The sequence below is a fragment of the Lagenorhynchus albirostris genome, chromosome 13, assembly GCF_949774975.1.
Source record: "Lagenorhynchus albirostris chromosome 13, mLagAlb1.1, whole genome shotgun sequence".
Lineage (NCBI taxonomy): Eukaryota > Metazoa > Chordata > Mammalia > Artiodactyla > Delphinidae > Lagenorhynchus > Lagenorhynchus albirostris.
In genome coordinates, this window is record NC_083107.1 from 64,241,982 (window position 1) to 64,255,808 (window position 13,827).

At 41.9% G+C, this 13,827-nt stretch overlaps 1 protein-coding gene across 4 annotated transcripts in view; it reads left to right on the forward strand.

Annotated features, from left to right (window-relative positions):
- Window positions 1-1,920: 1,920 nt before the first annotated feature.
- MEMO1 (mediator of cell motility 1) overlaps window positions 1,921-13,827 on the forward strand; it is a 128,727-nt gene continuing 116,820 nt past the window's right edge. For 3 of the 4 annotated variants that reach the window (XR_009544104.1, XM_060169192.1, XM_060169193.1), the window contains exon 1: window positions 1,921-2,392. Coding sequence is in view for 2 of the 4 variants with exons in the window: in XM_060169192.1 (XP_060025175.1) it covers window positions 2,332-2,392 (61 nt within the window). In the remaining 2 variants the exon portion in view is untranslated. The remainder of the gene's footprint in view (window positions 2,393-13,827) is intronic. The other variant, XM_060169194.1, reaches the window with a different exon arrangement.

Sequence of the window (13,827 nt, forward strand, 5' to 3'; positions counted from 1 at the left end):
TCCAACTGAGCATTTTAATAGGGAGGAAGCTTAATTTTAGATTACATTACTAGTTTGGAATGAGACCTAGGATTGTTGCTAGGAGCAGAGGATAATGATAAAACATTTATAAAGAACAGCTTATAAATTGTTTTCATGATACTTAATGATTCTCACAGCAAGCCTGTGAGTTACGTATGACTGCTGTTTGCATTTGACAGATGAGAAAACAGCATCGAAAAGGTTAAATTGCTAGATATCCATAATCACACAGCTGATGAGTGACATAGCAATCAACATTCTTACACCTTATCAACCATATCAACTATTTCCTTTTCTTGAAATTTACAATGAAAAGTTTACCATTTCATCAGGTATCACTGAGTTTTGCTTCTTCAGGAAGAGTACCAGGGAATCAGCTCCAGCCCTCCTTTTTCTGTTATCCCTAAATTGACTACTTGGCATGTCCTTTTTTTTTTCCTGTGTAATAGCTTAATATTTGGGCAGGTTAGTGGTGAAGTGAGAGGGTTAAAAATTGAGTAAAGAACTATACAGAGTGGAGATTTTTTTTTTCCAGCTTAAAACCAGTGTATAAAAAGGTGTGAAAGTCAGAAGTGTTCCAGTAATTGACCAGGACTGGGATCTCATGCAAGATCCTTGAGCCTTAAAATTGAAAAGGTGAGAGGAGGGGTAGAAACTATATAGTACCTGAAAAAAAAAATCTATTATATGACACTAGGAAAACTTGAAAATTAAGCAGTCAGTCGTTTGTTTTGGACTCTACCGGGGATCTGTTTAGTGTGAAATTCAGATATAACAATTTTTATGATTTTAACTCCAAGTCTTTCATTGAAGGTATGCAACTTTCTCTTACTCTCTTCCCAGTTTTGGAATGGTCTACTCCATGACATTTCCTTGGAGGTCCAAGATATTCTACTTTGCTGTGATTCTTGTATAATTTTAACGTAATTCTTTGTTCCTGACACGTGGGATTTAAAAGATAATGGAGGGTTGGAAATAATGTTTGTTGTATGACTACTCTATCAGGCTCTTTACATTTATTAACTCATAATCCTAGGGACACACCTTGAGTATTGTTATACCCATTTTATAGATGAGAATAACTGAGGCTAGCTATATCACACTGTAGTCTAGTTACGGAGTTAAGACATGCAATTACATAAATATAACTTGAAACAAGATAACTGTTTACAGTGTAAGAGCCATGATTAGACGGTAAGAGTGGCCCGGTGAAGCAAAAAGTAGCATTTGCAGGACCACAGGCACACTACCACATGCCTGCTTCTACAAATGAACTTCCCATTGTGGCCACAGACTTGCGTGCCTAGTAGTGAAACCTTGGGGGCGAGCATCCACTAAGGATTCCTGTGTGTGGCGGGGAAGACAGGGGACTTTCCACGTGGAAAGCCGCACCGTCTTGCCCTGGGTGCTCTGCGTTTAAGGAAGTTGGTTGGGGGAGGGGGCTTGCCCTGCGGCTGCGTCCTACTCCCCGCGCCCTCCCCCTCCCAGCCTCTGCTGCCGCTAAACCCCGGAGAGCGGACCGCGCACGTCGAGATTCCTCGGCGGGCCTGGCAGAGGCTGCTGGGCATGCTCAGTGGGCAGGACCCGTTAGAGTGGCGAGTAAGGAAGCGTTGGCTCTTCTCCGGGTCTGCCTTCCCCGGTTCAGGCCCCGGCCCTGGGCTTTTGTGTGCGCGGAGCAGCAGCCGCCGCTGGCTCCCCGCGGGGCCGCCCGACCCCAGATGCCGTGTGGCCTGTCCGGTGTCCGCCGTTAACCTCGCCGCGCGGTCGGAGGAGGAGCGGGGCGGGGCGGGGCCGGCGGGCCGGCAGCCGGGCGGGCAGGAGGGCCCCGCCGGGGGTGGGGGTGGGTGCGGGGAGTCCCGCGGGGGGTGGGGGGAGGGGGCGGGCGCGGAGTCACGGGGGTGGGGTCACCGGCGGTGGCTCCGGGAGGCCGACCGGTAGGGGAGGGGGCCGTGGGGGTGGCTCGGCGGAACCAGCCCCGGCTGGGGAGCAGCGGCGACTTTGGGGGCCGGGGCCAGGCTTTCCGGGCTTCGGTGAGGCCGCCGCGGGCCCCGTCTTCCGGCGGCCGCCCGAGTTTGAGGTGATTGTTGCCGCCGCCGCCGCCGCCACCGCCCCGGCTGCCATCTCCTCCTCCTCCCGGGCCGCCGCCTCCTCCTCTTCCTCCTCCTCCTGGGCCGGGCTGATCCCCTCCCCGCTGCCGCCTCCTCCTGGGCTGGGCCCGCGGTGTCTCGTCCCCTCGCGGAGCCGCTCCTGCCGCCGCCGCCGCCGCCTCCTCATTCATCCTCGTGCACCATAGGCGGCACAGGCACCAAGATGTCCAACCGAGTGGTCTGCCGGGAAGCCAGTCACGCCGGGAGCTGGTACACAGCCTCAGGTAGGGCCCCAGGCCGGCCGGCCCTTCCGCCGCCGCTGCCTGGCCCCGCGCCCGGCCGGCCGAGGTCGGCGGCCCGGCCCCGCGCGGCGGCGGGAGAGACGAGGGCGCTGACGGCCGCCGGCCGCGGACCGCGTGGGGAGGGAGCGGGCCGGAGGCTGGCCTCGCCGCCTTCCCACCCGGGCGGCATCCCGCCGGTCAGCCCGGGGTCGGCCTCCCTCACGCTCTGCCGGGAGTTGGGCGAGAGGGAGAGTTGCCGCCTCGGCAGCCTGCGCCCTCCCTCAGGACCAGGCTCGAGGAAAGAATGTGCTCCCCGACCGAGCCTACTTGTCGCCTCCTCCGGCTCCCGGGAAGCGGGCGGCCGGCCGCAGCCACCCCCCGGGGGGACGGTTAGCCCTGCGCCCTAGCCCTGCTTCCTCCGTGCGGAGCCGAGCGACCCTCCGCCCTCCAGCCGCGGGAGGGAAGCGCCCTCCTCCTTTCCCCTCCCCTCCCGTCCCCTGCCCTCCCCTCCCGTCCCTTCCCCTCCCATCTCCTCTCTTCGCCTCTCCTCCCCACGACGCTCCGAGCGGCGCCCGCGACCCGGGGACTTCTTAGTCTCCCGGGGTGCACACGGGCTCTGCTCGCCCGCCTCCTGCCAGGCAGTCTTCTCCCGCTCCCCTTGGCAGTTCAGAACGAGAGGCCGCATTTCCCCCTCACCTTTCAGGTGCTCAGCCGTCTTGAGAGGAGTGAAGGGTAGTACTTTTTGACATTGCCAGACCAGAGGCAGGGTCTGGGCATGTTAGGTCTGTGAGGGGACGCCCCTTTCTGGGGTTTGCTGCTCTGTCTGTTGGGGGTAGGGTAGAAGTATTGCTAAGCAGAGGCTTGGGGTGGCCTCCTAGCTCTTTTGTCAGTGTTTTCATTGTTACTGTCATTCACGAAAGGGGCAGCTGGAGATGGCATCAGCACTTTTTTCCTGAGCAGCCTCCCCAGTCTCCAGTCGCTTAACACCAAGCAGGTGCTGGAACTACTTAACGCGTTGGGTCAGGTTTTGAGCGAGTTTAGTCTTCTATCGACACTGTCCAAAAATACTTTACAGCTCTTTAGGTGAGAGAGTGTCGGGACTTTCGCTTTAATAAAGCTCTTGTTAGAACGACTGTTTTCTGGGATTATTTTCAGGAGTCACATTTCTGATAAGTTGACAAAATTCCACTGTGATTCCTGAATTTTCAGTCATTTGGTATTGGCTTATCAATACCTAGACCCAAATCTTTAGTGTGGGTCGGATCATGTTTCCCTTTGCAAATAGTTGGGTTGGATAGAGACATGGTTTGTGAGAAAACAAAGATTTGGAAGAAAATTCATTTCTCTGAGGTTGCTAAGCTCGCTCATTAAATACATGCTCTTTACTGACTCATTGAAGATTTGCTGTGTTAAGAAGACATAAAGGATTTGCAAGCCTAACAGGTAGCTATAGTTTTGCATTAAGCAGATGACTTTTAATGGTTATAGTGGCTTCCCTCATGGTTCCAAAGTGCTTCATAAACATTTCATCAGTTCTCACAACCTTAGCATGTCAGTTAAGCCTTTCTTGTTCAGCTTATGGGGATATGCCCAAGATTCTGTACAAACCAGTGGCAAAACAGGAATGGGAGTCCCTGGCTCCTGGTTTTGTCTTCCAATCAATGCATTATTACTATTAAAGTTATCAATGAATAATAGTCTTTTCAGGGTTGTGAGTCACTAAACTTTTTCTTCAATGTGTTTTGAAGAGATAAAAAGTCACAGTTTTCATTTTCATGGCCACTTTTTGGTTAATTTATTTTGTTTTCTATACCTTTCAAAAGTGTTTTAAACTTTTGCACTGAAAATGTGGCCAGATGATTCTGCAGGAATTTTTATAGATTCTTTAACATTCTTTGCATAGTAAAATTAGGCATAGTTCACACTTCAGACTTGAAAAGACTTCTTCAGTAATCTCAAATATAAGAATCCTTTAATCCAGCTGAAAACATTCTGTGATTAAAACTATTTATCAGTAGTGAACTAAAATGGACAACTTTCTTAAAATTTTAAAATATATTCTTATTTCCCTAAATTCTGAATGAAATCAGTAATGCAATTTTGGAATGTGAATTGTCATGGAGAACCTTATTGTTAAAAAAAAAAATTCAGACCATGTGTGGTGTGTGTGTGTGTGTGTGTGTGAGAGAGAGAGAGAGAGAGAGAGAGAGAGAGACTTTGAAACTTGAGTAATAATTAGGGTGAATTTAAAGCAATTTAGGGGAATTCTCTGGCGGTCCAGTGGTTAGGACTCTGTGCTTTCACTGCTGAGGGCGTGGGTTCAAATCCCTGCTCAGGGAAATGAGATCTCGCAAGCCATGCATCGCTGCCAAATTTAAAAGAAAAAAAAAGGCAATTTAGTTATAAAAGCTGATTTCATATTTTAAAAATGAATAAAAATATACGTAAGTAAATTTTGACTTGATCTAGTGACTTCTAGACCCCATTGTATCTAGATTGATAACATTGACCATTGGAAAAATTTTACTTGTATTATTATTGTTCCCTTAAACTAGGCCTAAAAACATGTAGTAGGAGAGAGACAGATGTGCTTTTGGACTGTCATTCTGTAATTCTGCAGCATTCGGATTGTGTCCATAGAATTAAAGTGCTCAATTACTGATAAAATGGTGAGATAACATTTGCTTCAGTTATATAGCTAGTTCAGAAAAAAAAAAGTGTGTATACATATATGTGTTATATATCTACATACACACCTTCGTTTTTATTTACCCCTTGTTATATGCTAGATCCTTTGATAAAAGTATCAAGTATTCCCTGCCCTCCAAGAAGATATTGGAGGATAAATTCACCCTAATTATTACTCAAGTTTAAAAGTCTCTCTCTGAAGTGTAGTAACTCAAGACAAAAAATAAATATCAGATAAATTGAGGCATTGCTTTTAGGAGTTTGGACGAGGGTGGAATCACTTCAAAGGATTTGAATTATGCTTTGAAGGAAGGGTATTTGAGTAGATTTGAAAAGGGAGAAAGTACATTGGGGAACACCACAAAGATACAGAGGCAGGTAAGCGTAAGTAGGCCAATTTAATAAGAATGGAAGGTTCTCACGGGGTGTAGTTCACGAGCCTGGTTGGAGCTAGAGTGTAGATGCCTGTGAATGCTATGCGTCATAGGGATTTAACTTATGCAGTAGGTAATCAGGACCAGTGCAGAAGTTTCTGAGTAGGGGACTGATAAGCAAGTAGCATTTTAGGAAAATTAATCTCATAGGAAGGTTAATCCTTGCTTCTTTATGGGTATACAGCAGGGATCAGCAAACTCACTATGTCTGCAGTCCAAATCCAGCCTGTGGCCTTTTTTTTTTTTGTGGTAAAGTCCACTAACAGAATGGTTTTTAATTTTTTAAAAAATTTATTTAATTTATTTTATTTTTGGCTGCGTTGGGTCTTCGCTGCTGCGAGTGGTCTTTCCCTAGTTGCGGCGAGTGGGCCTCTCACTGCAGTGGCTTCTCTTGTTGCGGAGCACAGCCTCTAGGCGTGTGGGCTTCAGTAGTTTTGGCACATGGACTTAGTTGCTCCATGGCACATGAGATCTTCCCAGACCAGGGCTTGAACCTGTGTCCCCTGCATTGGCAGGCGGATTCTTAACCACCACGCCACCAGGGAAGCCCGGTTTTTAATTGTTGAAGGGTTTAAAAAACAAACAAGAACCAAGAAGTGAAATAGAGTCTGTATGTGGCCTGTAAAGTCTAAAATATTTACTATTTATTTGGGCCTTTACAGAAAAAAATTGTCAACCTATAGTATATATTTGTGGTTCTCAAAATGTGGTCTCTAGATCAGCGGCATAATGTGTCTGTACTTTTTCCGGATTTGCTATATCTTTCATTTCATTATTTCAGCCCTTATGATCTTCTGTCTGGACAGTTATAACTGCCTCCTAACTGTCCTTCTTTCTGCCAACTTTATTCCCTTTAAGTCCATCCTCTGCATTGCTCCCTGAATAATCTATCTGACCACATAATTTCTTTGCATAAATCTCACTGACCCATCTTTCCTGTTGGATAAGGTCTAAGTCTCTTCATGACTTGGCATCTTCCTATCTCTTTGGCCACTTCCCCCAACCCCATCCCAGTTCTCCCTTTTACTACGCTTCAGCAACTGTCTAGCAGCTGTTCATCGTTTCTTTAAATACACTGTGCTGTTTCTTATCACTGTGTTTTTATTCAAGCTGTTTCCTGTGTTGGAATGCACTTTGCCAGGATAACTCCTTCTCATCTTTTAAGGACTCAGGTGTTAACACCTCCTAGAAGCCTACCCTGATGCCTTACCTACCCCTGGCTGTTCCTTTGTGTTCCCATAATATCCTGTGTGTATCTCTATATATTTACCTTGTTATCTGTGTATGTGGTCTTCTATAAGATTATGAACTCCTAGAAGACAGGGACTATGTCTTACTAGTTTTTTTGTACCCCAAGTTCTCAGCAAGCACAGGTTTTGTACATAAATTTAATAAGTATCTGAACGAGTGAACATTAAAGGGCTTAGCATATAGTACATATGGACAGAGATACTGACATTTAAATCCCTAAGAACATGGCGGGTGATATAAGACCATTGCTAGTTAAGTCTCTGAGCGTAGTATAGGTGAAGAATCTTGGTGGTAGGAAAAGATTAGAAATCATGATTCACTAGTTGGGGACCTTATTTAATGCAAGATTTTTAAAGAAGTACGACATGCATATAGAAAAGTGTACAGCTAGATGAAGTTTCACAAAATAGGCGTGTCATTGTAACTAGCACCCAGCTCAATAAACATCAGTAGTGGAATTCCCAACTCACACTGTATTCCTTGTATTCTAACACCATAGAAAAGTTTTGTCTGTTTTTGAACTCTGTATAAGTGAAATCATATAGAATAACTTGTTTGAGCTTCTTTTGCTCAACATTACATTTATGAGATTAATCCATGTTATACTGTGGTTTGTTTATTCTTGTTGTTGTGTTCTATTCTGTGAATAAACCACAGTTTTTCCATTCTACTATTAATGGACATTTTTGTTATTTACAGTTTTGCTGCTTTGAACATTTTTGTACTCTTTTTCCTGATGAATGTATATATGCATTTTTGTTGGGTATGTACCTTAAGTGGAATTATTAGGTCATGGTTATGGCTATGGTATGTTCATTTTTAGTAGATTTTGCTGAAGTTTTGCCAAGTGGTTTTACAAACTTATACTCCCACCAGAAGTATATGAGAGAATTCCAGTTGTTCCACATGTTTGTCAACACTTGGTATTGTCAGTCTTTTTATTTTTAGTTTTTCTTGAAGGGTGTGTAGTGGTTTTGCATTGTAGTTTTGATTTTATTTTCCTATGACTAATGAAGTTGAGCACCTTTTCATATTAGGGGCCCCATGTTTATTAGTCATTTGGAACTCTGCTTTTGTGAAGTGTCTGTCAAGTCTTTAGCCCTTTTTATACTAGAGTATTTACTTTTTTCATATTGATTTGTAGTTCTTTATATATTCTGGATATAGTCTTTTTAGGTATATGTATTGCAGATACCTTCTACTCTGTAGCTTTTTCAGGATCTTGGTATCTTGGTGAGTCAAAGTTCTTAATTTTAAAGAAGTCCAGTTTATCAGCTGGTTAGTATTCTTCTGTTTCCGTTTATGAAATCTCTACCTACCTCAGTGTCATGAAGCTAACTTTCCTATGTTTTCTTTTAAAAGCTTTATTTTTTCACCTTTCATATTAAGATCAATAATTCATCTGGTTGATAGCTGTATCTGTATGGTTGTGGTACATTACATAAATTTATTTTGAAATAAATGTACATATAGAAAAAGTATAAATGGGTGTACAAAATGGGTGTACACTTTGATGAATATCCACAAATATACTCTGTGTAACTATCCCCTAGCTCAAGAAATAGAACGTTTTCACCATCTCAGAGGGATATATCACATTTTAATGTTTTCTGAAATTGGTATGTTTTATATCTTAAGTGTATATTTAATGTGGGAGGTTTCCCCCCCACTCCCACCCCCCCGGAAAGTGGTTGTTATACCTTATAATTACTAGTGTCATAGAAGTGAGGAAATATATCAGAGTCTAATGATTTCATAAAGCATTCTTGAACTGTTTGTATGGTATATATCTTAGTAGCAGTTTTATTTTTTAAGTTGTTTTAATTCTTTCTGTCATATTTCTAAATATATTTAATAAAATTATATCAGGGTTCTATAATTGGAAAACCACAATTTTTTTTTTTGGCATGTACCTTGAGTTCTAGAGTGTCAAAATATATCTTGGTGTGTGAGAAATTAAAAAACTGATACAAATATTCTCCTTTGAAGAGAAAATACTATATAATATTTAGTTTTGAAATGAACTTTTTTAGGTTACTAAATATGGTTTTCTGTATGATGATGTTTGCATCTCATCCTATTATTTAACCTTGGAGAAAGGCAAGAAGGAAAGAACAAATTTAATAGGTAAGCTTGAGATTATTGCTTGATTACCTCTTTCTCACTTTCCTTCTTATCCTTTCACATGCAATTTCCAAGTCAAAAATCATCTTGCCTACCTCCATAGTGTAGTTTATATTATCTACTTTTGGGTTTTTGTCCATTTTAAAGAAGGTCAAGACAACAAGTAAAAATGTCATTTGTTAAGTGTATTCTGTAGTTACATTACATTTATGTCTGTATACCCTCTAATTTTCAAAAGGCTGCTACAAGGTTGGTATATTCTCCATTTATGGATGTGGAAACAATGACTCAGAGAGGTTGAGTAACTTGCTTAAGGTATAGTAAGTAAGTGGAAGAGCCAGTCTGACTCCAAAACTAGAGTTAAATGTTAGGGGCAGGGAGGTATGATGAGATATGCTGCCCCAAACACTGGACTTTTCTGTTCCATTCAGGTTTTTCCCAAACTACAATATAGACATTTAACTGACACTTATGTATCATTTATGGTTTATAAAGCATTTTCTCATACATTTTTGACTTTCACAATAATCTTATGATTAGGTACAGGATAGGTAAGGCAGGCAGGTCTTTAATCCATCCCCACCTTTCTATTTTATTGATGAGAAACTAAGACTTGAAGGAGGCTAAATTGCCTGAGTCATACTACTAGTAAATGGTAGAGCTAGAATTTGAACCTAGGACTTGTAGCTGAAGCCTAGTGTTCTATTTATAGTGATGCCAGAGTAAGTAAGAAGTTGAACTATTTGGAATCAGTAAGCACCTCTATAAGTGTCAGGTTAAATATATTATAAAATAATAAAAGCATAACTAAAAGCACTTAAGAATATTGAATATTATTCTTATGGTATAAATAGACAAAGGAATTGGTATATTTTAATTACTCTAGTCCTAGGATTTGAATTGGGCCTATCAAAACTTGACACTTCTGCAGAGGCTTTATTTAACTTTCCATCATTCAGTATTGGACAAACTCAGTTCTGTGTGAAAGGTACTGCTCTAGGGACTAGGTGCATAGCAGGAGATGAAAACAGACAAAAATCTCTAGAGTTTATATTCTAGTTGGGGGAGACAGACTATAAATACGGTAAGTAAGTAGAACACATAGTATGTTAGAGGAAAATGCTATGGAGAATTATAAAGCAAATAAAGTGGAGCTGGTGCATAAGGAATGTTAAAGAATGGGAGAAATTTTATTTATTTTTATTAAAAAATATTTATTTGTTTAATTATTTATTTGGCTGCGCTGGGTCTTAGTTGTGGCATGTGGGACCTGCGTTGCGGCATGTGGGACCTTCGTTGCAGCATGCAGGATCTTCAGTTGCAGCATACGGGATCTTCATTTGCAGCATGCGAACTCTTAGTTGCGGCATGTGGGATCTAGTTCCCTGACCAGGGATCGAATCTGGGCCCCCTGCATTGGGAGCGCAGAGTCTTAGCCACTGGACCACCAGGGAAGTCCCCAAGAATGGGAGAAATTTTAAATGGCAAGGACAGGGTAGATGTCACTGAACTGACATTTGGGTGAAGACTTGAAGTAGGTGAAAGAACAAGCCTTGCATTCTAGGTAATTTTAGGGGTTAGGGGCTAGATAGTTTTAGGTCGAGGGTACAGCAAGTTTAAAGGTCCTGTGGCTAGAGCAGGCCTGGAGTATTTGAGGAATGCAAGAAGGTTATTGCAACTGGAATGAAGTGACATGGGGCAGAGTAGTTCGACATGAGGTTAAGAGGAAAATAAATAGCTGGAGCAGAGGCACAAAAGTGTTGTGGTCAGATGACATTAGGTCTGGAAGACCATTGTAAGGACCTTTACTTGAGTGAGATAGCCATTGGAAAGTTTTGAGCAGTTGGTGACATGATCTATTATAGTTTAGACTTACTAGAACCACTTGACTGCCATGTTCAGAGTAGACTACAGTTGGGGAGTGGTGAAGGCAGTGGCAAGGGCTGAACTAACAGTTAAGAGGAAAGTAGCAATCCAAGTTACAGATGATGGCTTGGATTGAGTAATAGCTGTGGAAGTGGGTAAGAAGTGGTTCATTACTGGGTATATTTTGAAGGTAGAGTCCAAAGGATTTGCTGATATACTTGGAGTGGAGTGTGAGAGAAAGAGAGGAGTCATGGATATTTCTTAAGGTTTATCCCTGAGATTGCAATAATGGAGTTGCTATTATCTGAGAAAGGGAAGACTTAAGAGAAACAGGTTTGGAGGGGGAAGGTTAGGAGCTCAATTTTGGTTTGTTAAGTTTGAGATGTTTACTATATAGTTAAGTGGATACATGAGTCTGGAGTTTAGGGGAGAGGCCTAGGGTGGAGCTTTAAAATTGGGAATTATCATTATGTAGATAACATTTAAAGCCAAGTGTCTGGATGAAATCACCATAGGAATCAGAGTAGCCAGAAAAAAGGGGCTTGTGAGTGAGCCTTGGAACATTTCCAACTTGAAGAGGTTGAAGAGGTGAGGGATATCATGTAAGGAAGATAGATTAAGCTTCTCATGAGGAAAAGAACGAGATGTCCTGGGAGCCAAGTAGGGAAAATGCTTTAAGGCATCTCAACACAATTTATGTAGATTTTTCTGGGATTTTTTTCTTTGACAAACACATTTAATCTGGTCTAAGCCACTCTGGTCTTAGCCATCTCTTATGCTGCTGCCAGAGCTTCCTAACTGGTTGCCTAGTTTCCATTCTGTTCTTTACACAGCAGCCTCAGAGCTCTTTTAAAAATGTAAATAAGATAATATTCTTTTCTCAAAATCCTATCATACTTAAAATCACACTTAAAAATCCTTGCCAAGGCTTAGAAGGTTTTATATGCTTTGACCTCTGCCTAACTTTCTGATTTCATCTTCTACCACTTGTCCTTTACCTTATGTTGTTCCAGCCATTCTGGCCCCCTTGCTGTTCCCCAAATATGTCAAGCTTATTCCTGCCTTAGGACTTTTGTGTGCACTTCATAACATTGATTAATCCTGGATTGGTAGTCAAGGAAAAGGTATATTTATTGACTCTCTTATTTCCTTAGTCACAACCAGGAGAACAATTAGGGAGAGATGTTGAGAATGAATGGGATAGGTTTTCCCAAAGTGTTCTGAGAAACAGTCCCTGGAGATGCCTTTGCAGAAAGGGTTTGTGGTCAAATAAGTTTAGGAAATGTTGCATCTGTTTTTCTCCATTGGGCCCAGACAACTAACAAGAGACTTGTTTTATGGCTTATTACATGGTCTGTCTTGGTGAGTGTTCTGTGTCTGTTTGAAAATAATGTATGTTTTCTGTCATTGTGGGGTAGATTGCTCTCTAAATGTTAATTAGGTTAAATTGGGATATTTAAATCTCTACATTCCTATTGATTTTCCTTTTTTTCCTGTCAGTTCCTGAGAGCAGTTTTGAAATTTCCATCTGTAATTCTGGATTTGTCTGTTTTTTCTTTTAGTTTTGTTGATTTGTTGTTTCAAGTTTTTTGAATTTCTGTTATTTGATATACCTGTTAGGGATTATATTTTGTTGATGAATTGACTATCACAGTGTATGTTCTTCTTTGGTAATATTTTTTGCTCTGAAGTGTTCCTTGTTTTGTATTAATGAAGCCAATCCAACTTTCTCATGGTTAATATTTATATGGTATATTCTTTTCCATATGTGTCAGCGTCACCAAGACCACCTTCAGGTTTGATGATTTGTTAGAAGGATCAGAGCTGTTATACTTACAGACGGGGTTTATTACAGAGAAAGAATACAGGTTAAAATGAGGAAAAGGTGCATACAGTACAGTGGAGTGCAGGAGAGACCAAGTGTGAGAGTCCAGTTGTTCCCTTAGTGACGCGTGACAACAAGTGTGCAGTATTGCCAACCAGGGAAGCTCAGCTAGGCCTTGGTACCCCGGGTTTTTATTGGGAGCTGGTCATGTAGGCATGGAGCAAGCTTGTGACTGACCTTAGCTACTCAGTCTCCAGCCCTCCTCTCTCCTGCAGAGGTCACAGTGTGGCCCAGGGTAGCAGGAGAACAAAAAGAGGAGTTCACCATAAATCACATTGTAGCATAAACTATTTGGCAAGGCCCCAGCTATACAAAGACACTTAAAAAAAATGTGGTAGAATATATATAACAAAATTTACTGTTTTACCAATTTCTGAATGTACACTTCTCTGGCATGAGTACATTTGTATTATTTATTGGGGTGGCCAAAAAGTTCATTTGGGTTTTTTCCGTAAGATGTTACAGAATGAACTTTTTGGCCAATCCAATACAACCGCCTCCAGCATCCATCTCTAGAGTGTTTTCATCTGTTCCAACTGAAGCTTTGCACCCATTAAACACTTAACTCCCTACTGACTCCTTCCTCCAGCTTTGGCAACCACTCTTCTCCTTTCTTTATGATTTCACCTATCTTAGGTACCACATTTAGGTGGATTCATACAATATTTGTCCTTTTATGTCTGGCTTATTTCACTTAGCATGTTTTCAGAGTTCATTTATGTTGTAGCATGTATCAGAATTCCTTTTTAAAGCTGAATAATATCCATTGTATGATATACCATAGTTTGTTTATTCGTTTATCTGTTGATAGACATTTGGGTTGTTGCTACCTTTTGAGTTCTGTGAATAATAGTGCTATGAATGTTGGTGTACAAGTATCCGCTTGAGTCTTGCTTTCCGTACTTTTGGATATCTATCTAAGAGTATAATTGCTGGGTCATATAGTAATTCTGTGTTTCACTTTTTGAGAAACCACCAAACTGATTGCCACAGTAGTTGCACCATTTTACATTCCTATCAGCAATGCTTGGGGGTTCCATTTTTTTTGCAGCCTTGACAACACTTGTTATTTTCCTTTTTTTGGATAATCATCCTAATGAGTGTGAATTTGTATCGTTACGGTTTTGATTTGTATTTCTCTAATGACTAATTATGTTGAACACCTTTTCATGTGTTTATTGGCCATTTGT